We start from the raw sequence: 26,148 nt of genomic DNA on the forward strand, positions 1-26,148 counted from the left end.
CCAGATATACATTAAATTTATTGTACACCCGACACATGCAAAACTTTTGTTGACTGGTTATATAGGACATATTTATGTACAATAATGTATCAATACATATCAATTATTAAATTTTATTGTGTCAAAATTCCACATCAAAAAGAACTATTTCAAGATTACATTTGATTATATTTATCATAATATATTTACAAGCTAGGTCCGTATTAAATTAAATTAAAAGAAAATTAGACATTAAATTTATATTACATCAAAAGAAATAGTTTATTTTAGTGTGTCAATTAAAAAAGAAAAAAAAGGAGACAATATATTTTAGTGTGGGAGGGAATACCATATATAATACTTCGTATGATACTATGATATATTCTTACCTATTAAAGTTAAACTTATGTATGATGTATTGACATTATCATAAATTTCTACTATATTTTTCCTTTTGTCAAAAGCACTACCAAATAATTAAAGTTTCTTTCTTTTATACTTGTACTTCTATTGGTAGTTTGTTAAAGTTCCACTTCAATTCCACCCAATATAAAGTTGTAATAAACTATTCTAAAAAAATATTAAAATTTTAATAAATTTTATGTAGTACAAATACCAGAAATTGTAGAAGTCATTCTTCTCCATCTCCTCGTAATTTTATTGGTTCAATAATATAGCAATGGAGGGAGTTATGGTCAGCCTTAGCCACCCTCTTTTGGAGAATGAGAATGAATGGGAAGTAAACCACAAGCATTCAACCAACGAAGGCGACTCCTCTTTCTTCAAAGCTTTCTTTAATGGCCTTAACGCCCTTTCAGGTTATTTCACTTTCACTTCTTTTTAGGTTTTTACAGACTACTTTTTTTATTTACTTTTTATTTTTTTAAGCACGTCCTCTTGTTAGAATATAAACATATGCAGTATGAATTCATATTTCATAATGCCTATGTTTGATACTTTGGAAATGTAGAATTACAAGAAGTTAATCTTGAAATATACTCAAATGAATTAAATGAAAATTTGTCTCCTAAAACAGTTTGTATACAGTACTCTTCAACGCACATTATACCCTAGTACAAGAGACATACTGCATTGCATAATCGTTTTTTGTTTTGATTATGAATTGCTAGTTTTCGGACGATAATATCTAAATCTTTCGGGTCCAGTAATGATAGAACAATGTATACTACAAGAGGGGGGGTGAATTGTAGTGTATGTAGACTATGGTAAATTTTGCGGAATTAAATCTACTACTAAGAGAAAAGACACTGAGATAAGCAATGAATAAATTCACTATGTAAAAATGATTTACAATCACTAATACGTTGCCTAAACTCAAGTTCCATGAGGAACTCAAGTTACCCAACTGTGATCCCTCAATCACAGTTTCTCACACTTTGTGATTCTACTCCGAATCACTTGTACAGTGTAAACAACTCTCTCAAGTCTCACACTTTACAACTCTCACAACCCAAACCCAATTACACAATGATTACAAGTATTTCCTAAAGAACTTAAGAGACTAAGGATGGAAGGAACTTCTCTTTTAAACACTTTGAAACTCTATGCTCAGAATACTTAAGATTGTTTTTCCACACTTTCAAAAAGCCACGTTGATCTATTTTTATAACGAGAATATTCAAGCTTCCATCAAATTCCCACTTCCCCCTTAATCCCACGTTCTCTTTGGCTGAGAAGTTGGGATGTAGGCAGAGGAAATTTAGGAACATGATTTCCTTAGCTTGACTCCCAAGTTCAACGTTCTCCTTAATACTAGGAGCCAGTATTTACCAAGTCAAAAAAATCAGTTATTCAAAAAGATAATTATTTATAAAAAAGATAATTATTTATTTATTAATTAAAAGATAAATAATTAATTAATTTAAAACTTATCTTTTTAAATTAATGAATTATTTATTTATTTATAAAATCTTTTTAAATCTTTTTCAAAACTGATTTTTATCACTTCCTTAAATTAAGGGATATGAAAACTGTTTTAAAACTTTCGTTTAAAACTTTCTGAGTCAATCGTCAAGTTCCTTCGGGAACTACAGGTTCCTTCAGGAACTTCGAGTTTCTTCTTAATTCCTTCCATTCCTTCCAACACTTTTGTTTCTTAAGCTCGTACACTGAGTAACTAAGTATATAGAGTTGTGAGGACATCTTGAAAGCTTGCATTCATCATCAAGTCTTCCAAACTCTGTTGTTCCTACTCCGGAACATGTATTTGTGTACCTGAATCTTTCTGTTCAACCAAGACTCATAAACATCATTAGTCAGAGTTTGTTTTATGTAAGTCAATCATCAAAATATTAAGGTAGTCAATTCAACAATATTCCCCCTTTTTGATGATGACAAACAAAAACAAACTCGGTTAAACAAAACAAACATCCAAGCAATTAGAGTAACCAATACTTAAATAAAACAATTAAATTATTTAAAGCAATAAAATAAACTAAGGATAAAGAAGTCTCCATCATTCATGAAATTAATAAATTGTGAAATTTATACCTTTACTTAAATGATGAAGACTTGAAGGGAATCGGTTTGAGTCCAGCTTTCTGAGTTTGTTCTTCTCTTCCCCCTTTTGACATTATCAAAATGATAGAAAGAGCATGCTATATATAGTACTAAACTACGGAGGGAGTAGTAAATCTGAATTCATGAACGATTAAGCATGCGCACACAGTTCATATGCAACCAAAATGAAAACATCAAATTCAAAGACAAACTTAGCCAGTTTAATACAAACCGAAATAAAACAAAATAAAGTGTTCAAAACAAGCCAAACAAAATAAAATTGAAGGACAATATCACTGTTTAATAAATCACAAGAAAGAGTGGGGTAGGTTTGTTTTGCAAAGGGCTAGGAAATGGTAGTAGCTTCATGGTAAGGTAACATCCTTGATCGCATCGAGAATGGTCTTGTAACAACTTTGCTTCACTTTAGCTTTGAGTTTCTGAGCCGAGGAGTCCATATGAGCATTTACTTTATCTTCCAGAGAAAGCATCTGAGTTTGCAGCCCCTCAACTTTAGTAGCCAGGTTATCCACTTTAGAAGAAAGGTTAGTTATACTCTGTGTAAGTGCAGTGGACAAAAGCTTAAGTTCCTCCTGGATTTGCAAGAAACTTGGACCAGAGCTAAAAGCACTGAAGCCGAGACTAGAAGTACGAGGCTGTAAAGCAGGTGGAGAAGGTGTGGTTTGGTGAGGAGGGGATGTAATTGGAGGTGGTGATGGAGTTTCTTCTGGAACAGATGAGGAGGGACCCTTCAGAAACTTTGGTTGAATTATCATCCAACTCAACAATAACAAGCTCAGATTGCATGGTTCTGGGTTTAGATGTAGCAAGTCTGATACTTCTCCTTCTTCTTCCTGTTACAGGGGTGTGTTTGACAGAGCCCCCAATTTCCTGAAGCAACTCTTTCATTAATTTCTCTTGATCATCCTCTTCCTCTTTCTCACTCTCATTCTCTTTTTCTATTGTATCACTCTCACTCTCTTTTTCTATTGTATCTTTCTCTTTTTCTTTTTCTCCTGCTTCCTCTGATTCACCTTCTGTTTTCTCTCCTTTGCTACTCTTCTTTTCTACTGCCCCATCACTCTTGTCTTCTTCGACCTCTTTGTCACTATCTTTTTCTGTTTCTTTCTCACCAATTTCTTCTGTCTTTTTCTCACTTATCTTCCTCTTTCTTTTCTCCTTCCCCCTCACCGTGTTCCCCCTCAGACTCACTTTGCACATCAGATGCAAAAAAAAACATTCCCATTCACCACTTTTAAATTCAGCTTTAACAATGATTTTTCTTGAAGGATGTGTTCAGGCTTGAGAATGTAATTCTCGATGAATGATGGTTGAGAGTTTAGTGGGGTAAGGTAAAGGATTTTGTGATTTACTTACAATGATTAAGATAAAATAAGAATTAAAGATAAAGATAAAAAATAAGATAAAATCTAATTGAGAAAATAAAAAAATCTTTTTGTTGTTTTGAAATTTATAAGATAAAATTAATAAAAAGATAAAAATTGAAAGATAAAGAAAATTAAAAATTACGAAAGAAAAAAAATTCCAGTAAGTTACTTCAAAGTAAAATACTGGTTGACCTGTACAGAGCTTTTCACAAAGGAACTTGGAAAATAATATGGCTTAATTTGTCTTCTTCATCAACATAATCACATGATCACACACTCATTAGAATTACACACTCTTTCATTGCAAGATTCGAGATTATGTTTTTCACACCAAGGTTATATATAGCAATGCTAAGTCGTTTCACTAAGACATACCTTAGGGTTCCAAGAAGAACTGCTCAATTCAGCTTTATCATTCCGAGTTCCAATCGCATCTTTTCGAATTTTTTCTACTCAAAGGCTTTGTTAGAATGTCAGCAATTTGATATTCAGTTTGTACAAATTCTAGTTTAATAGAGCCTTTTTCCACATTGTCTTTTAGAAAATGATGCCTAACATGAATATGCTTTACACGTGAATGATGTACTGGATCTTTTGATATGCAAATAGCACTTGTATTATCACAGTATATTGGAACACATTCAAGAACTATGCCAAAATCACGTAATTGTTGTTTTATCCACAACAGTTGTGAGCAACATGCAGCAGCTGCTACGTATTCTGCTTCTGCTGTGGATAAAGCAACTGTATTCTGTTTCTTGGAACTCCAAGAAACTAAACAAGATCCTAGGAATTGGACCATACCTGATGTACTTTTTCTATTCACCAAATCCCCAGCATAGTCGGCATCGGCAAATCCAGTAAGATCATATGTGTCACTTCTTGGGTAGAATAAACTCAAGTCGTCAGTTCCTTTGAGATATCTCAGTATTCTCTTGACGGCTGTTAGATGCGATTCTTTGGGGTTTGATTGGAACCTAGCACACAGACCAACACTAAAAGAAATGTCAGGTCTACTTGCAGTTAAGTATAGTAAGGAACCAATTATACCTCTGTACTTTGTCTGGTCCACACAAGTTCCTGAGGGATCTTCGTCTAATCTAGAGTTAGTTCCCATAGGAGTGTGGTTAGTCTTTGCGCTGTCAAGGTTATACTTTTTCAGGAGTTCCTTGACATATTTTTGCTGATGTATAAATATTCCTGATTCTATTTGTTTGATCTGCATTCCTAAAAAGAAATTGAGTTCCCCCATCATGCTCATTTGGAACTCACTGCACATCAAGTCAGCAAAGTACTTGCACAAAGATTCGTTAGTTGCACCAAATATAATATCATCAACATAGATCTGTACAACTAAGAGATTAGTTCCTTTAGATTTTGAAAACAAAGTTTTATCAATTTTTCCTCGTTTAAAATCATTTTCCAAAAGGAACTTAGACAATCTTTCATACCATGCTCTTGGAGCCTGTTTTAGCCCGTAGAGAGCCTTATCAAGTTTAAAAACATGGTTTGGAAAGTTTGGATTCTCAAATCCAGGGGGTTGATCGACGTAAACTATTTATTTTAATAAACCATTCAAAAACGCACACTTTACGTCCATCTGATACAGTTTAAAACCCATAAAAGCAGCAAAAGATATTAAAATTCTAATAGCCTCAAGTCTAGCAACAGGAGCAAATGTTTCCTCAAAATCAATATCTTCCTGTTGGTTATATCCCTTTACAACCAACCTAGCCTTATTTCTTACAATTGTACCATATTCATCAAGTTTGTTTCGAAAGACCCATTTTAAACCTATGACCTTTTTATCTAGTGGCTTAGGTTCAAGATGCCATACCTGATTTCTTTCGAATTCATTAAGTTCCTCTTGCATGGCTATAATCCAGTCAGGGTCTTCTAAGGCTTCTTTATGGTTGCGAGGTTCCAAAGTATATAGAAAGCATTGAAGGCACAGAAGTTCCTCATTTGCGATCTAGTCTGAGTTCCTTTGCATAAGTCACTAATAATTTTGTCCAGTGGGTGTGACTTTTGGTGCTTCCAAGGTTTGGGCTGGAAGGTTTGGATAGTAACTTGACTATTCTTATTTTCTGAGCCAGTTGCTTCTTCTTCAGTGATTTCCTCGTGTTATTGGTTCCTCGGCAGGTTCTTCAATCTGAGGCTGTTATGTCGAAGGAACTTCAGTCAGTATGTCGAGTTCCTTCTCCGGATTTTCATGATTTTCATTTACTCGAGTTGGCTGCTTATTTGGAATTATTGCATCTTCTTCTTGTTCTTGAGAACGTACTAGACCAATTTCAAAGTCATAGTCCTCATGTTCCTGTGTACATGGAAGTGGATTAGTTTCATCAAATATAACATGCGCACTTTCCTCAACACACATAATACGTTTATTGTAAACTCTATACGCTTTACTGTTTGTAGCATATCCAAGAAATACGGCTTCATCACTTCTTTCATCAAATTTCCCTATGTTTCTTTTACCATTATTATGCACAAAACATTTACAACCGAATGCTCTAAGATGAGATATCTTCGGTTTTCTGCCTTTCATCAGTTCATAGGGTGTCTTATTTAATATAGGCCTTAGCATGACACGATTTATAATATAACAGGCTGTATTCACGGCTTCTGCCCAGAAGTTCCTTGGAAAATCGCTGGCTATTAACATGGTTCGAGCCATGTCTTCTAAGGTTCTGTTCTTCCTTTCCACAACTCCATTTTGCTGTGGAGTTCTTGGAGCTGAGAAATTATGACTTAAGCCTTGTTCCCTGCATAAATCATCAAATTTAAAATTCTCAAATTCAGTGCCATGATCGGATCTAAGGTGTATCAGTTGATGACCTGTGGACTTTTGAATTCTCCTGGAAAATGTAACAAACTCGTCAAAAGTCTCATCCTTACTAGACATAAAAATAACCCATGTAAATCTAGAATAATCATCAACAATTACTAAGACATACTTCTTTCCACTTCTACTTTGAATTCTCATAGGATCACATAAATCCATATGAATTAACTCTAAGGGTTTCGTGGAACTTGTTTCGGGGTTTTCTGATGTCCTGCGGGAGAGTTACAATTCCGAGACTGGAACCGGACGCCTGTACCTGCAAAATAACGGAGACTCCTGAGAGCTCTGCCTCCAACGATCAAGTTAGTACCTGATTAAGGAGTAATCAATACAGAAATTAAAGTAATCAGATCTCTCTAGGTGAGAGTGCTTAGTGTTGGTAATCTGCGTTGTTAGCGAGATTAGCCGGTTGCTAATAAGTCTGTTCTTCTCTGCTTGATCTCTTAATTATTCGGTTGTTTTCCGTTGTGTGATTAATGAGGATTAATCGAGTATTTATAGCCTTGGGAAGCGTGCAACTCTCTAGGTTTAAGGTAAACCTAGGGCTGATCGGGCCTCTAGACTGAATTGGGCCTTGATGGCCGGTTGTCCCATTTGGCATGGGTGGACACGTGGCGTGTCTTAAGTGGTCCGTGGAGGACGTATCTGTGATCGACACGTGGCAGGCTCCTGTTGGCCTTCGTGAAGGACACGTGGCGGAACCTGGTTGGTCCACTTGTCAGACGGTGATTGGTGGATAAAAATCCCCTAATCATTTGCCCCTCACAGGTGGCACGCGACTGGTCACGTGTCGCCTGTGACAGGTGTCGCACGGTGACAGGCGACGGCCCGGTACAGGTGTCACCTTACAGACGGCCGAGAGATTTTCCCGCCCAAATTTTAATTTGGAAGCGACCCTTCGCCTTCTCATTTTGCCTATAAAAGGAAGTGCTGACTTCGGTCATTTTCACATTTGAGAACTTTTGCGAGAACATTCGGACCCCTGAACTTGCTCTGACATTTTCGGACTTTTTCGAAATGGCACCATGGAAGCACACGACACGCCCTAAGTTAGTGATCAGCCGGTCACCGGGGACGGCTGAATCTAGGACTAGGAGTGCCGCCTGCCCTTTTCTGGACCCATCTTTGCCCTTTATACAAAGTCCGACTGAATCTGTGTCTATGCAGAACGTGATGGCCAGAACAAAAAAGACTGCTATGATATCAAACTCAGACGGCTCCTCCCAAAGGGTGCTCCTTAGCGAAACATCTGACCAGGCGCCAGATGTAGAACGAGGCGACTGTCAAGCTGACAGTTCTGAGAGAGGGACCAAGGTGTTCCCTTCTCATCTAACCGTGGACATGTCTAATTTTCCTTCTGCTCCTTCTAAGGGAGAGGAGGCGGGCCCCTCTAGGAGAGGGGAGGAGTCGTCCTCTTCGGACTCGTCAGGGGACGAGTCCGATTCCAGCTCTTCTGACCATAGTTCTTCTGGCTCAGAAGAGAAACATAGCCGCCTACAAGAGGCGAGAAGTTCCCATGCAGTGGAGAAGGGGGATAATTGGGCAGAGCCGTCCGCCTCTTACAGAGAGGAAAACGCCCCCTACTACTGCAGGGTGCCCCGGGGCCGGATCGCAACCATGCGAGACAACGTGGCGAGCTTTATTGCTAACCACAAAATGGGCTCAGAGTATTTACTGTTTGTGCCGGATCCAGAAGATACTGTCGTCTGGCCGGCTGGTACCAGCTATGGTGACGGCTGCTTTGGCTGCTATGTGGCGGCCATCAAAGCTGGACTGCGCTTCCCATTACATCCGGCTGTTCAGCGGATTTTAGATGGGTATGATCTGGGGTTATGGCAGTTAGCCCCCAACTCTTGGGTTAACGTACTCGGCTATGTGGCCGGGTGCGAACTGAACGGGGTGGAGCCAAGTTTTGAGGCTTTCGCCCACATGAACTATCTCAGCCGGACCCCTAAGTCGGGAGGTACCGGCTGGTATCAATTAACAAGCCATAGGGGTTACCTCATGACGAGAGGTAAGGCAAACAAATGGAAGGATTGGCGGAACACCTTCCTTATTATCGAGAGTTCAGACACGGAGCTGAACAAACGTTTTAACAAGTGGAACAGGGATCCGCCTCTTCTCGCAGGCGGTCGCAGCATGCCGCCCGTTCCCCCAAAGGCTAAAAAAGAGATCCTAGACAAAGGACTTTTCAAAGTAGAGACTAGGGTGAACTCTTTTGATTGGAAACTGACGCCTGTTTTTCTTTGTACTTAGGCCCTGCTCCGAGTCAACAGCCTTCGCAAGCCGATTGATCGGAAAAACAAAGAGGTAAAGGCCGCAAAGGCTATGGCCGCCTCCAGCTGTGATAAGGCAATGTTTCAAATTGCCCAAAATGAAGTACTGACCCTTGATCTTCTTTATTATCAGGCGCAGGCGACCGCCGCTGTTCGGGCTCAGCTAGAGACGGCCCAAAAGAAGGTTGACGAGCTGGAGGGGACCGTCACCAAACTTAAAACCGAGCTGAAACCCCTTCGCCAAAAAATGCACTCTTACGAAGCCATGGAGAAATCTTTGGCTAACGTAAAAGAACGCCTGGTGAACCAGGAGAAGAGTCTTACCCAAGAGCTCTCGGACAAGGCCGAGCAAGAGAAACAAGAGCTCGTCCGGGAGATGGTGGAAGACTCCGCCCAAATCCAACGCATGACCTGGGAACGACTGTTCCCCAGTGCCGACTTTGCCTCATGGGAAAGAACGTACCGCCAGTGTTCGGAAATATATAATCAACAGATCCTGGCGGCTGCTGAAGAAGAGGCGATGGACGTTGCGTTGGAGGAGGAAGAGCCGGTTGTGGCGCTTGTGCCACTTGGGGGTAAGGCATCAAAAGATGATGCAGCTAAGGCCGAGTCCAGCAAGAAGAGTGCTGACCAGGCGGCTGCTGCTGATACTGAACTGCCCCCTTCTTAAGCTTTAAGTATTATTTTTTTTTCCCTTTTCACGGCCTGCGTGCCGTTTGCTTTGTAATTACCCGGCCAGGGGGCCGGGGTTTTGAATATTCTGCTGGTCTTTTATGGCCGGCTCATTTTAATCAAATTTTTTGTTTTTGTTCAAATTTGTCTAAGTATTTGAAATTTGCTCACTAGACCGACTGTTGTGTATGGCCGAACGTTAAGACAGGTACAAATAGTAAGTATGCCGCCTATGCCCCTGGACGACTGGTTGTCTGTTTCCAGGATAGATGATCAGTCGGCCATTTAATCAATCGATATTCGAACTCTTTATTCAATTTGACCAAGTAAATTGAATTACCTAGTAGCCAAGGAATTTAAGTAGGAAACCAAGCGGCGGGTACCGGTTGTTTCCCTTTATTGCCAGTGTTGGCCTTTAATTTGTTATTTGTTAACCTAGCAAGAGTATTGGTTGAGAGCCTTTGTTTAAAAACAAGTGGACGACTCATACCTTTTAGGCTCCATACTAAGTTTGAGTGACTATTAAGTTAAGATAGGAGTTACTTAGTCTTTGTCACAATCTTGATTGAGTAGTCAAGGTATCAGGCGGCGTAGGCCGGCTAGACCCCTTGATTCACCAATGTTTGTTGGCTATTTACTCAATAGGTTATCCAGTAGGAATAGGGGTTCGAGTGCCCTTGTTTGTTTAAAACAGGCGGACGACTCAAGCCTTTTAGGTTCCATACCAAATTTGAAGGAGTGACTATGAGTTAACTTTGGAGTTACTCAGTCGCCGTCACTTTTGTTTGAGAAGTAGAGGTACCAGGCGGCGTAGGCCGGCTAGACCCCTTGATTCGCCAATGTTTGTTGGCTATTAACTCAATAGGTACCCCCTGCATTTATCCCAAGTAATACAGGCGGTCATCTGACTCAGATGTCAACTGCTACCACTGGTTTGGTTAGTGATAGAGTTATCCTTGTCTCAAAAACGGCTACGTGGTTGCCCTTTGGGACAGTCGTATAGGTGCCGTGTAATTAGTTTATAGAACAATGTTCCACCCAAAAGGGAGCTGCTCTCTGCGACGAATTTCATCCTAATGGATGCCGCCGGACGCCTGCTATAATGTTGGGACAGGTCGGATTAGTTTTTAAAAGTTTGGATCAGTTGACTAGGCGCCTGGTCTGATCATTCGGCCAGTGGCCTTGGTAAGTTCTTGGTGAACGTAGGTGCTAAGTAAAAGAAGGGTAGCCGCCTGTTAGGTACAGGATCGATCAGGCCCTAATCTTTTTAGCTAAGTATGGTGAGTAAAATACTCGATGGAGAGTAGCCGACTGTAAAGGAACAGACGGCATGCCCCTCTAAAGATAGAGTGAAAACTCAATGGAGAGTAGCCAACTGTAAAGGTACAGATGGCATGCCCCTCGTAATACAAAATTGAATAGTAAGTGCAAACTTTATTAAGTAGCTCTTTACTTTACATCATTCAGAAAAAATATTTTTTAAGGTTATCTACATTCCAAGTTCGAGGCAACGGTTGGCCGTCTGGTGTTTCCAGACGGTAGGTACCGTCCCTGACTTCCGCATAGATTCGGTAGGGTCCTTCCCAGTTGGGAGTTAGTTTGCCAGACTCATTAGCCCTACCAACTGCTTCCATTTTTCTAAGTACAAAGTCCCCTACTTTGAGTGGACGCCTGTGTACTTTTTTGTTGTATGATCTAGTCATTCTCAGGCGGTAGATCTCATGGCGCAAAACAGCATTGCCCCTCTTTTCAGGAAGTGAGTCTAATGCCAGGCGCATAGCTTCCCAGTTTGCCTCTTCGTCATATAGCATTACTCGAAGAGTCGGCTCGTAGTGTTCTATTGGAAGAACAGCTTCTGCACCATAAGTTAGGAGGAATGGAGTTTCTCCAGTCGCCCCTTTTTCAGTCGTCCTAATGGCCCAAAGAACATGTGGTAGTTCATCTGCCCATAGGCCGCCTGCTCGTAAAATTTTTTTCTTGAGACCGTCTGAGATGATTTTATTAAAGGCTTCTACCTGGCCGTTTGCTTGTGGACGGCCGACAGATGCAAAGTAATGTGCAATTCCTTGGTCTCCCAACCAGCTTTTGAGAACAGGCGTCTCAAATTGGGGACCATTATCAAAAACCATAGACATGGGAACCCCGAACCGAGTGATGACGTTTTTCCAAATGAATGAAATTACATCTTTCGTCTTGATTCCCTTTACAGCCTCCGCCTCTACCCATTTAGTGAAGTAGTCAACGGCAACAAGTATATACCTTCTGCCGCCTGTAGCAGGCGTATATGGACCCAGAATGTCCATGCCCCACTTAGCAAACGGTAGGGGGCTGTGAATGGTAGTGAGGTCAGTAGCCGGACGGTGAATTAATTTGCCAAACCTTTGGCACTTGTCACATTTTTTCACCATCTCCATTGCATCTGCTTCCAAAGTAGGCCAAAAGTAGCCCTGCCGCCTTGCCCTTTGAGCAAGCATCCTACCACCTATATGGGAAGCACAGAAACCAGAGTGAAGATCATCTAGTATCTCTCGTCCCTTTTCAGGAGTAACACACTTTAAGAAAGGTTGAAGGTGCCCCCTCTTGTGAAGTTCTCCTTGTATCATTTCAAAACAGGAGGCTCGTTTTTTCAATGCTGCCGCCTGTTGAGGATCATCCGGCAGTGTACCGTTTGTTAGATATGCCCTGATTGAATCCATCCAGGTTGAGCTTCTGTCTAGAATTCCAATAGGATTTTCCTCGATGCTTCTCTTCTCCATTACTTCCCAAAACACAGTTCGAGGAGTATCGGAGGAGGCGGACGATGCTAATTTCGAAAGTGCATCTGCCTGGTTGTTTTCGGATCTCGGCACTTGGATAAGATGGAAATCCTCAAGGGAGCCGACTGCTTGTCGGACCGCCTGTAAATACTTGATCATGGCCGGATGTGTTGCTTCGTAGTCGCCATTGTACTGACTCACTATCAGTTGTGAATCAGAACAGGCGTCTATTTTCCTTGCTCCGGCCGCCTTACACATGCGGATCCCGGCTAGTAAAGCTTCATATTCCGCCTCATTGTTTGAAGCCTGGAAACTGAAGCGTAGAGCATACTCGAACCTGTCGCCCTCTGGAGATTGACATACGACGCCTGCTCCACAACCGTTTGAAGTAGAGCTTCCGTCCACATATACCTTCCAGACTTGGTCTGGAACTTGAGAGTCTGGAGGACGAGTCATCTCTACAATAAAGTCAGCAAAGGCTTGCCCCTTCACTGCTTTTCTAGGCTCGAAAGTAACTTCGAGACTCTGCATTTCTATGGCCCATTTGATCATTCGTCCGGAGGACTCCATGGTGGTAAGGGGCCGCTTGATCGGTTGGTCGGTATACACGACGACTGCATGTGCCAGAAAGTAGGGCTTCAATTTTTTAACAGCCATGAAGAGTGCAAGACCAAATTTCTCCACTAGGGGATACCTCAACTCAGCATTTTTCAGTACGTGACTGACAAAGTAGACCGGAAGTTGACAGCCGTTCCTTTCAGCAAGGAGCACCGCGCTTAACGCATGATCAGAGACGGCCAGGTACATGTAGAGATTTTCTTTGGGCAAAGGGCTGACCAGCCTTGGCAAGGAATGCAAATGAACCTTTAATTTCTGGAAGGCGGCCTCAGCATCCGGCCCCCATTCAAACCTTGCCTTTTTCTTAATTGCCTGGAAAAAGTATAGGCATTTGTCGCCTGATCGGCTTAGAAATCTTCCCAAGGCCGCCAGACAACCTGTTAACTTCTGAACCTCTCGAACGGTACGAGGCGACTGCATGTCCATGACCGCCTGTACCTTCTCAGGGTTCGCCTCTATTCCTCTCTGGTTGATAAGGAATCCGAGAAATTTCCCAGACTCAACTCCAAATACACATTTCTTGGGATTGAGCATGACATGGTGCCGCCTGAGTGTGGCGAAAGTTTCTCGGAGGTCCGTCAGATGATCTTTCTGAAGTTTAGTCTTGACAATCATATCATCAATGTATGCCTCGACGTTTCTCCCAATCTGATCAAAGAACACTGTGTTTATCATTCGCTGGAAGGTAGCCGGAGCATTCTTAAGACCAAACGGCATGACCGTGTAACAGTATAATCCCTGATCAGTGACGAAGGCCGTCTTCTCCTGATCTTTCTTCCACAAAGGAATTTGATGAAAACCAGAATAGGCGTCCATAAAACTCATCAAGGCATGGCCGGCTGTTGAGTCGACCAGGTTATCAATTTTAGGCAGAGGGTAACTGTCTTTGGGGCACGCCTTGTTCAAGTCTGTGTAGTCTACACACATTCGCCAGGTGCCATTCGGCTTTTTAACAAGTACCACATTTGCAACCCAATCTGGGAAGTAACATTGCCGAATGAACCCTGCATCAAGTAATTTTTTGACTTCGGCGGCTGCCGCCTGACCTCTTTCTTCACCATGGTTCCGTTTCTTTTGTCGTACCGGCTTCTTTTTCGGATCCACAGCGAGTTTGTGTACTGCCAGATCAGGACTAATGCCTGGCATTTCATGGACTTCAAATGCAAAGATGTCCTTGTATTCTTTCAACAGGTTGTGAAAGTCGTCACCAAGGTTTCTCAGAGCAGTCGTCCCTACCTTGACTGTTCGGTCAGGATGGGAGTCGTCTAATATCAGGTCCGCATGTTCACCAGCCGGCTGAGGGCGGAACTCATCCGGCCGGTCCTCTGCCAATGATTGCTATTTTCTTGCTTTTCTTGCGGACTCAGTCTGGAGTGCCTTTCTCTTTTTGTCGCCTGTTTCTTGAACAGGCGCACTTTCCTTGACATTGTCAAGGTCTGTTTTTTCTCCACTTGACCCAGTGGCCATAACAGTGGGCTTGACATCCGAGAGATAGCACTCTCGGGCCATCCTCTGATCTCCCCTAAGGGAGCCGACTGTTCCATTGTCCCTTTCAAACTTAAGCAGCATAAGTGACGGGATTATAACAGCCTTGGAATTATTCAGGGTTGGTCGACCCAGAATCATGTTGTAGGCAGAGAGTTCCTCTACCACTAGGAACCGGACTACCATGTGTCGTCCTTCCCCTTTTTCGCCCAGGCGGATGGGTAGGTCTACTCGTCCCAGTGGGTGGACGACTCCTCCCCCAAACCCTATTAAAGGGTGGGAGGCCGGATGTATGCAGTCCGTCTGATATTTCAGTTTTGATAGACATTTGCTGCTGATGAGATCTGAAGAGCTCCCGGTATCTATGAGGATTCGACCAACTCTCTGGTTGGCCACTTTACATTCAATAACGAGAGGGTCGTCATGCGGCCCCCTTATTCCTCCTAGATCCTCTTCAGTGATGACAATCTCAGGAAATGTATATTTGGACGGTCGTTCTTGGTGAACGGAATTTACATCTAACCGCCTTATATTATCTTTGTTGCCCCTAATAGTGGGGCCGCCTCCTGAGAAGCCGCCTGCAATGGTGTAGACGACTGCATCATCTGTATCAGAACTGTCGGCCTGCTGATTCTTTTTGGCCGACTGCTTTTTTGAGGAAGTGTTTCCCGCAGATTTCTTGACATAAGTGTCAAGATCACCTTGATCAGCCAATCGGTCTAGGTACCGCATGAGACTGATGCAGTCATTGGTGTGATGACCAATGTCATCATGATAAGCACAGATTTTGTCTTGGTTCCGGTTGCTCGCAGAACCCTTCATGGGGAGCGGCTTCTCAATTGAGAGCCGTCCCTTTATTTCTTTTAGGATAAACTGGTTATTCTTGTTAAACACATATTTTGGGGAGTATGGTTTGAATTCTTTTTTCTTTTTCTGGGCCGGCTGTTTAGAGGAATCAGCCGCCCAGACCCCTTTTCTTTTTTCATCCTTGTTGGACGACTGTTTCTGTCGTCCCTCTCTATTGTCGAACCTCTTCCCGTCCGACTGTTTCATCGTACACAGATCAGTCGCCTGTATATAGGCTTCTGCTTCAATCAAGGCCTCTTGAAGAGTCGCCACCCTTTTTCGAACTAAATCAAATTTGAAGGTAGACCCGTCTTTGAGACCTCTAAAAAAGTCAGTATAAGCTACCTCATCCGGTAACCCTTGAATCTGTATTCTAATCAGGTTGAACCGCCTGATGTAGGAACGAAGCCCCTCCTTTTCACCCTGCTGAATTGTTCCCAAATCAAGGGTCGTTTTCTTCGCAGGGATGTTCATTGCGAAGTTGGAGGCAAATAAGTAAGCAAGCGTCCTGAAGCTGTTTACACAACCAGTCGGCAGGTTGCCGAACCATTGCTGTGCAATTCCCTTGAGAGTCGCTGGGAAACACTTGCACCAAGTGGAATCATCCAACCCTTGAAGGTACATCAGGTTGGTGAATGCCATCAGATGGTCTTCCGGGTTAGTAGTGCCATCATAGGCGCCTACTAAAACATTTTTTACTTTGGCCGGCTGAGCGGCTTCAGTAATTTCCTTGGAGAAGGCCGACGGCTGTTCACCAAGTCTAAGCAGCCGTAGCTGCCAGTCCATAGGTTGGACGTTTTTTGCTGCAGGTCCACCAAATGGAGGTGGCTGCATAAAATACTGTTGTTGCGGCACAAATGGTAAGTTTGGTACCGCCTGGGCACTATGAAAGTCGGACTGACGGGAGGTGCCGCCTGACTGACTCTCATGGTACGACTGAGTTGGCCTCATCGAGGCGTTTCGCAAACTGTCCTGAAAATTTGAAGTAGAAGCCGACTCTGATAATCGGTCACTCTTCTTCTGCTCTAGCAGGTGCCGAGCATCTGTGAACGTTTGCTTTGACCCGTCCGCCTGAATATGACGAACCGGTTTCCTATTTCCCGTAGGGTAACGGAATTTTGTGAAATCAAGAGCAGACGGTTCCCGCTTCTTGGATTTAGGATGGGGAGTCGCCTCTCGCCCTTGAACTGGCTTCCTCCTCAGTGAAGTGGAAGGTTTCTTGGCCGACTGCTCTTTGACTGAAGCAGGCGGTTTTTTGTTGATCAACTCTTGGATCTCTCCCTTGAAGTCCCTCATGAAGGTCATGAGTTCGTTCCTTGTGATGGGAGCAGACCCATCAGTCGGCTGTTGCCGAGCAAGCGGTGCGCCTGCTGGCTCGCTTCCTGTTTGAAGATACTCCCGTTCCCTTATTTCAGTATGACGGGTACGGCGGGCCCTTAGGGTCCCGTCTGGAGCTGTATGAGTTTCAACTTCAAATTCACTTTCGGTATCATGGTCCGACTGAACTTGAGGGTCGTCTAGGGGACGCCTCTCTTCTGGAGTCGGTACAGACTTGGATGCCATCTCTGAAGTACTCTCCCCACAGACGGCGCCAAATGTTTCGGGGTTTTCTGATGTCCTGCGGGAGAGTTACAATTCCGAGACTGGAACCGGACGCCTGTACCTGCAAAATAACGGAGACTCCTGAGAGCTCCGCCTCCAACGATCAAGTTAGTACCTGATTAAGGAGTAATCAATACAGAAATTAAAGTAATCAGATCTCTCTAGGTGAGAGTGCTTAGTGTTGGTAATCTGCGTTGTTAGCGAGATTAGCCGGTTGCTAATAAGTCTGTTCTTCTCTGCTTGATCTCTTAATTATTCGGTTGTTTTCCGTTGTGTGATTAATGAGGATTAATCGAGTATTTATAGCCTTGGGAAGCGTGCAACTCTCTAGGTTTAAGGTAAACCTAGGGCTGATCGGGCCTCTAGACTGAATTGGGCCTTGATGGCCGGTTGTCCCATTTGGCATGGGTGGACACGTGGCGTGTCTTAAGTGGTCCGTGGAGGACGTATCTGTGATCGACACGTGGCAGGCTCCTGTTGGCCTTCGTGAAGGACACGTGGCGGAACCTGGTTGGTCCACTTGTCAGACGGTGATTGGTGGATAAAAATCCCCTAATCAGAACTCACCATGTTCTTGGATTTAAAGGATGTCCTGACCTGCTTTCCTTTCACACAAGCGTCACAAATTTTGTCACATAGGAACTTGATTGAAAGAAGTTCCTCTACCAAGTTCCTTGTTCTTAACTTATCAATCAAAGAGAAACTTGCATGACCAAAACGTTTATGCCACAGTAAAGGATCATCCTCAATGACACTGAGGCAAGTTAAGTTGTTCCTCGGAACTGTATTGAGATCCACTATATAAGTGTTTCCTCTCCGAGTTCCTTCTAGCAAAACTTTCCCAATGTCATTCTGAATGGTGCTACATTTTTCAGAATCAAAACTTACAGAGTTTCCTTTATCACAAAATTGTGATATGCTTAATAAGCTGTGTTTGAGGCCCTCGACTAAAAAAACATTATCAATAGCTTGGGTACTTGACCTTCTAACTTTTCCTACGGCAACAATGCTGCCTTTCTTGTTATCACCAAAGGTCACTGTTCCTCCTGTATAGGCCGTCAGTGAGAGAAATCTTGATTTATCTCCTGTCATGTGCTTGGAACAACCACTATCGAGGTACCATTGGTTGTTCCCCCTCACTTCGACCTGCAAAAGAAACTAAGGGTTAGATTCAGGAACCCCATCTTTCATGGGTTCCTTTGTTGATACAGCAAACTCATTTTTCTTTTGCCATACATAAGCTATATTTTTAGTGGACTTAAGTTCCTTTCTTTTGCAATCAGTATCTTTGTGTACTGACTTGCCACAGAAGGAACACACAGTCTCACTAGGGAGTTCCATGTACTTTTTCTTTTTACCACTGTTCTTCTTTTTGTGGTTGAAACCCAAACCCTCTGTCCTTCTGGTTTGAGCTTCAGATATCCACTTTGGAACTCCCATGTGGATTGCACTTTTGTTGTTTCTATCTCTTTTTAAATCCTTTTCAAAGGATTCATTTTTGTCTTTAGTAACCTGCAATTCTTTTTTCAAATTTTCAAGATCATCATTAAAGGTCACTAAAGGCAATTGAAGAGCATTATTAGAATCAATGTTAGTGCATAACAATTTATACTGAGTCAATTCAACATTTAACATGATATTTTCATTTTTGACTCTTTCCAATGTTTCCTTTAGCATAGAGTTTCTATCTAACAAATCAAAGAATCTTCCCTGAACATTTGTTTTTGAACTATTCAAATATTTCATATGATCCTTATAGATTTCTAGAGCTTTTTCATTTTGTCCAAGTTTAAGACATATTTCTTTATATTCATCCAACGTTTCTATGAGCAAAGAAATTAATTTGTCTTTTGACAGGGATTTCAGAAATTTAGGTTTGAGATTTACCTCCTCTGACTTTTTAGCAGACTCACTGTGTTTAGCCATCAAACACAGGTTTGCTGTCTCTTCTTCCGTGGATTCTTCTTCATCCTCGGAACTTGTGTCTCCCCACGCAGCTATCATGGCTTTCCTGTAATCAGATTTTGAAAAGTTTAGAGTATTAGATTTTCCGTGTTCCTTCATTTTGCCTTTTCCTTTTTCTGATTCCCAGAGAGGGCATTCCTTGATGAAGTGATTTGTGTTCCCACATTTGTGGCATCCTCCAGTTTCCTTGGAATATTGGTTTTTCTTGAAGTTCCTTTTCTTTTGGTCACCAAACCTTTTGTTGCGGTACAGCTTTTTTAGCTTCCTGACTAGCATGGCAGCTTCTTCCTCTCCAGATTCGGAATCCTCTTCACTTGGTTGGACAACCTTTAGAGCAATTCCTCGGCTCTTTGAACTTTCTTGGCTTTTGTTTGATTGGTGAAGCTCATGAGTTATTAAGGAACCTGCAAGTTGTTCAAGGTTGAAAGTTGTAAAGTCCTTTGATTCCTGCAAAGCTGCCACTTTGGATCTCCACCGTTCATCTTCAGGAAGACTCCTTAGAATTTTGCGTACCTGTTCATCCATAGGAATAACTCTACCAAGAGAAACTAATTCATTAGTAATATTTTTAAAACGAGTAAACATTTCTTAAATAGTTTCTTTTGAACTCATTTCAAAACGTTCATATTTAGAAAGCAGTATACCATTTTAGAACGTTTAACTTCATGAGTTCCTTCGTGGGTTATTTCTAGTAAATCCCATATTTCTTTTGCTGTTTTACATCCCATAACACGAGTGTGTTCATCTGGCCCTAAACCCCAAACTAGGAGTTTTTTAGCAGTAGCATTAATCTCTTTCTTCTCAAAGTCGCTTCTATCGTATTCAGAAATAGGTTTAGGAATTACCTCGTTTTCTGCATTGGTCTTTGTTACCTCGTAATCTCCTACCTCGATAGCTCGCCAGACTTGATAATTCTCGGACTGTATGAACATCTCCATCCTCGTCTTCCAATAGGCGTAGTACTTCCCATTGAAGAGTGGAGGTCTTTGTGTAGAATAACCTTCAGCTGGTCTCTCGTCCTTCGACATTGTTCCTCCAGGAACTTGACTCGACAGGGCTTCCTGCTTTTCCGAGTTCCTTGCTCTGATACAAATTGATAGAACAATGTATACTACAAGAGGGGGGGGGGGTGAATTGTAGTGTATGTAGACTATGGTAAATTTTGCGGAATTAAATCTACTACTAAGAGAATAGACACTGAGATAGGCAATGAATAAATTCACTATGTAAAAATGATTTACAATCACTAATACGTTGCCTAGACTCAAGTTCCGTGAGGAACTCAAGTTACCCAACTGTGATCCCTCAATCACAGTTTCTCACACTTTGTGATTCTACTCCGAATCACTTGTACAGTGTAAACAACTCTCTCAAGTCTCACACTTTACAACTCTCACAACCCAAACCCAATTACACAATGATTACAAGTATTTCCTAAAGAACTTAAGAGACTAAGGATGGAAGGAACTTCTCTTTTAAACACTTTGAAACTCTATGCTCAGAATACTTAAGATTGTTTTTCCACACTTTCAAAAAGCCCGTTGATCTATTTTTATAAAGAGAATATTCAAGCTTCCATCAAATTCCCACTTCCCCCTTAATCCCACGTTCTCTTTGGCTGAGAAGTTGGGATGTAGGCAGAGGAAATTTAGGAACATGATTTCCTTAGCTTGACTCCCAAGTTCAACGTTCTCCTTAATACTAGGAGCCAGTATTTACCAAGTCAAAAAAATCAGTTATTCAAAAAGATAATTATTTAATAAAAAAGATAATTATTTATTTATTAATTAAAAGATAAATAATTAATTAATTTAAAACTTATCTTTTTAAATTAATGAATTATTTATTTATTTATAAAATCTTTTTAAATCTTTTTCAAAACTGATTTTTATCACTTCCTTAAATTAAGGGATATGAAAACTGTTTTAAAACTTTCGTTTAAAACTTTCTGAGTCAATCGTCAAGTTCCTTCGAGAACTACAGGTTCCTTCAGGAACTTCGAGTTTCTTCTTAATTCCTTCCATTCCTTCCAACACTTTTGTTTCTTAAGCTCGTACACTGAGTAACTAAGTATATAGAGTTGTGAGGACATCTTGAAAGCTTGCATTCATCATCAAGTCTTCCAAACTCTGTTGTTCCTACTCCGGAACATGTATTTGTGTACCTGAATCTTTCTGTTCAACCAAGACTCATAAACATCATTAGTCAGAGTTTGTTTTATGTAAGTCAATCATCAAAATATTAAGGTAATCAATTCAACAAGTAAAATACTTGAAGTCAATACATAATTTTTTTATAGTGAATGGTAAAAATTTTGCTACGTAATTTGATAATTTATTATACCATTAACATGATATATACGCTAAAATGAAACATATCCTACATTTTCACACGAAGTATATAAAATATGGATAGAACAAATACTTCTATATTTAAAATATATGGAGAGAACAAATACTTCTATATTTAACAAAAACATATTCTCCGTGCATCACCAAGTGATAATTCATTTAAAAAAACGGAGGGAGTATTTATTTTAATGATGGACTTTCAAATTACATTTTTCATGAGTCTTCTATATTTAATTTCAATTACCCTTAAAAACCGAGCATGACTCGGATATTATCTAGTAAATAACACTAAAATAGCAACCGCTGACGTCAATTTTATGCACGTAGCAACTTTACAAGAAAAATTTTCCCGCTGACATAAATTTAATGTCATTATATTTTACTTTGAGCACTTATTGAGTATATTAAGTAGTTTTTTGTTTTTTTTTTATTCTTTATTTTTTATTTTATGCAAGTCCATAATCACAACCACTTGATAACGATTGACTGATTCCTAGTCAATCCTTATTTATAACAATTAACTGTTTTATTACTATTCCATAAGCTCCTAGCTATAGCTTTGTATATATTCTCTCGTAACTTCCTCCTAGAATTATTATAGTTGCTAATATCATATACTTTTGTAATCACTATAAATATGCTGCTTGTAATCACTATAAATACTCGTAACTTCCCTCAATATATTCTCTCCATTCTCTATATGCATGGTATTAGATTCCTTAATCCTAAAGGCCTATTCCCCTTCTATTTTCACGACTTCTCCTATGGCACCACAAGTACTTGTTGCAAATGCTACTATCTATACATTATATATAAAAAAAATTGATTTAAAATAAGTTTAAAATCATTTACAAGTACATTGCAAATAGATGAGCAGAATTTTTGTAAAAACCGTGCGATGCACGGGCCTAACCTAGTATGATACTATAATTAAACACTAAGTTAGGAGTTGGACCATCGTGGGTTGGGCGAAGGCCCCGATCTTCATGGGAGCTAAAGCGGAGGGGACCGTGTGAGGCTGGTTTCACAAAGCAACGAAAGCCTCCTGCCCGGACATGCAAGGACCATTAGCACCTAGTTGGCTAAGATCTTAATTTTAGGAGGGGTTTCCCAAAAAATAAACCCTCTCCTCCGATACTCCTAGGATGGTTTTTTTTGTCTTTTTTTTTTTCCTTAATTAATTAATTTATTTATTTTTATTTATTTACAATAAAAAAATACAGTATAAACTATTCAATGGTTACACTATATTTGTAGCCATTACAACTGTTTTAAATCTAAACCCTTAAATTTTATATAAGTAATCTCAACTGTTTATTTATTTGACCAAAAGAAATAAAAATAAATACTCGAAGAAAATTGAAACAATAATCATCACTTTCATATACAGTACTATAGAACAAAATTGACAGTCATTATTCATACTCAATAAACACAGGATGAAGGATAAATTATCAACTATTTGCTGTGATTCTATGAATCAATAGATACCCATTACACATTGAGTAATTGATCAGTGTGACACGTACGTTTCCCTCCCAAATAATTAAGGAAAAAAACCCAATCAACAATTCCACTAACTAATGAATTGCATGATTTTTTTTTTTCACCATTACAAAACAAAAAGAATTTGGAAATGTCTCGTCATTAATTGTCCTTATTATGTTGAAAATCTTCCCTCCATAGATGTTTTGCTTAAAATAGGACATAAATTACAAAAAGCAAATTGTCCACTTCATTTCTATGGAAGTTAGAGGAGAATTCAGAGAAATAGATCAATAGATGAAGTGGAAGGCTAGGGGAAAAACATTTTTAACTTTTTTTTCATCTTATTATATGAATGTATCAGGGGTTGGAATTCTATCAGTACCATATGCCCTAGCATCAGGTGGTTGGTTAAGTCTGATATTGATCTTCATTGTCGCGACAGCAGCATTCTACACGGGTTTGCTTATAAAGCGATGCATGGAAGCTGATTCAAGCATAAGAACATACCCTGATATAGGGGAGCGTGCATTTGGGAAGATCGGAAGAACAATAACATCAGTATTTATGTGCACAGAGTTATACTTAGTCGTTACAGGTTTCCTAATCTTAGAAGGCGACAATCTACATAACCTTTTTCCTGGTCTGAAATTAGAAACTTCTTGGCTGCAACTTGGAGGAAGAGAGAGTTTTGTGCTGCTTATTGCCCTTATCATTCTTCCCTCGGTTTGGTTGGATAATCTTAGTATTCTTTCGTACATCTCTGCTACTGGTGTCCTCGCTTCTGTTGTGATTATTGTGTCGATTTTATGTGTTGGAACGTTTGATGAGATTGGATTTCAAAGCAAGGGTGATCTACTAAACTGGTCAGGAATTCCTACATCAGTTAGCTTGTATGGCTTCTGCTATTGCGCGCATCCTGTTTTTCCTACCTTGTACAACTCAATGCAGCAAAAACATCAGTTTTCTAAGGTAAACTTTTTTAGTTAACACTTTATCTATTGTCTATTATTATTTACATCGTTAGGATTGTTGTTAGAGCTGGTAGTCGTCGATTATTTCTATATAGTTAAAAAGAAAATTCTTAATTAGGCCTACTTGATTGAAATTTAGCAATAATCATATACAAGCAAGTAATGCTACATAAGAATGTGCAAATCTCTGAATTCTTAAGTTTGTGTTTTCTTATGGCAGGTACTACTTCTCTGTTTTCTCTGTTCGACTATTGGTTATGCATCAATGGCAATCATTGGATACCTGATGTATGGTTCGGAAGTTGAATCACAAATAACTCTGAACCTCCCAACAGATAAAATGTTCTCTAAAATTGCAATCTATACGACTTTGGTTAATCCTCTATCCAAGTACGCGCTGATGTTAGAACCTGTTGTGAATTCTACTGAGAGCTGGTTCCCAAATCATCACAAGAAAAAGCATTTCAAACTTGTGTTAAGAACAAGTTTGGTTGCTACTCAAGTCATTGTAGCATTGGTTGTTCCGTTTTTCGGGTATCTCATGTCTCTTGTAGGAGCATTTCTTAGCATTACTGCATCAATCACACTTCCATGCTTGTGCTATATAAAAATTTCAGGCAATTACATGAGAGGTGAGGGGTTATTAGTGGTAGCTACTGTTGTATTGAGTGTATTGATCGCAATATATGGTACTTATACTTCTTTAGTACAAATCATACAGGGAACTGTTTTTAATTTATAATTTAATTTATTGTTAGATGCTACACATTTTTATGAAAGATTTGTTTGTGTAAATGTGCAATATGTTCAACTAGTTAATTTGTTTTAGCTTTTGCTAGGGGTGAAAGTGATATGGATTAAAACCGAAAAACGAATCGATCCAAGCTGAATTAACAATCCTGTTCGGTTTTTCTGGGAATTTGGTTTGGATCGGTTTGGGATTTTAAAAAAATATGAATTGCAGATTGGTTTTGGTTTTGGTTTTGGTTTTGGGCTTCCAAAAACTGAAAACCGAATTTCCAAACCGAATTTATATAAAGCCCAATATCCCAACCCATATTTCCCTTCATATATAAATGAAAACCCTAATTTCTTTACCCTCTTTTCCCTTTCAGCCTTCCCCATTCTTTCCCTTAGTTTCTTAGGTTTTCCCCCTTTCTCAGAATTCTCACGCAGCCATCGATCCTCCCTCACGACCTTACCACCGATCCTCCCCCACGGCCTCACCAGTTAGGCAATCACCACCGCTCTCACCGCTTGTTTCTTTGGCCTTACCACACAACTCATCTCTCACCACTCGTTTTTAGGTAATGTTGATGATGAATCTGAAGTTGTTGATGAGCATAACATCTGTTTTTTTTTTTTTTTTTTTTTTTTTATAAATTTGTATGTCTTTTAATGTTAATATTAGTGGGCAAATTTAAGCCTTGTAATACAGTAATAGTTGATAAATAATATAATATAGTTTTAAAGTTATTTGTCAATTTAATTTGTGTTATTTTCTCTTTTAATTATTTAGTTTGCTTATGAGGTGAAAAATTCGGGTTATGAATCAGTTTCGGTTTGCTTATCAGAAATTGGGTTCGGTTTGGTTTGGACCGAATTCTATTTCGGTTTGGATTCGAATTGAAAATTTTGAAACCGAATTATTTTGGTTTGGTTTTGGTTTGGGCCATAATCCAAACCAAACACTGAACTTTCACTCCTAGCTTTTGCTGCTTTTAATGCATGGTCAATATGATATTGTGAACAAAATGTCTTGTCTCATTCATCTTGATTGATACTTTGCAAATATCAAATTCTTACAATTTTTATTGAGTAATCAATAACATAATACTAAAATAGACACCAGGAATGACACGTGTCACTTCCTGGCTCCAAAACTTCCCTTCCCTTTTAGCAACTTTTTTTTTTATTTTTTTTATTTTTTACATAATAAAAAACTTTTATTTTTGGAATATTTTTATAATACAACTATAATAAAAATTATCCAAATCTTATATATTATCCTTACATAAAATTTATTTCTTTTTATTTTGTGTTCTTAATTTTTCCATACACATTTACCAAAACTATATTATTCGAACTTTTTTCTTTTAATTTTAGAAAAAGTAAGCCACTGGTTTAGGTATAAGATACTATCATTACCGCCTAGACACCGTTTAGACGGAGTATTATTGAATTTTTCTCAAAAAGTAATAATAAAATTGATTTATATAATTGATATTAAAGAAAATACTTTAAAACATCACTTTAATTTTTTTTTTCAAATACCTCTAATATGTTGTTTCTTAGACTAATGGAGTATTAGATATGACTATAAAATAAATGTTGTGTTCAACAACTATATCATAGGTCTATATCTAGGAAAATGTGAAATATC

At 39.8% G+C, this 26,148-nt stretch overlaps 1 protein-coding gene across 1 annotated transcript; it reads left to right on the forward strand.

Moving 5' to 3' along the window:
• The first annotated feature begins 594 nt into the window (after window positions 1–594).
• LOC110730390 (amino acid transporter AVT1I-like) lies at window positions 595–25,515 on the forward strand. Its single transcript, XM_021910180.1, has 3 exons — window positions 595–797; window positions 23,156–23,763; window positions 23,986–25,515. Exons 1-3 carry the CDS (start codon window positions 659–661, stop codon window positions 24,505–24,507), a joined length of 1,269 nt encoding a protein of 422 aa, XP_021765872.1. The 5' UTR covers window positions 595–658; the 3' UTR covers window positions 24,508–25,515.
• Window positions 25,516–26,148: the final 633 nt, after the last annotated feature.

This window comes from Chenopodium quinoa, unplaced genomic scaffold (genome assembly GCF_001683475.1).
Source record: "Chenopodium quinoa cultivar QQ74 unplaced genomic scaffold, ASM168347v1, whole genome shotgun sequence".
NCBI lineage: Eukaryota > Viridiplantae > Streptophyta > Magnoliopsida > Caryophyllales > Amaranthaceae > Chenopodium > Chenopodium quinoa.

Bases quoted from the DNA above. Each gene is read 5' to 3' on its own strand.
- LOC110730390 (XM_021910180.1), top strand. From the start codon at position 659: ATGGAGGGAGTTATGGTCAGCCTTAGCCACCCTCTTTTGGAGAATGAG. The intron at 798-23,155 runs GTTATTTCACTT...TGAATGTATCAG, and splicing joins TGGCCTTAACGCCCTTTCAG to GGGTTGGAATTCTATCAGTA. The intron at 23,764-23,985 runs GTAAACTTTTTT...TTCTTATGGCAG, and splicing joins AAAAACATCAGTTTTCTAAG to GTACTACTTCTCTGTTTTCT.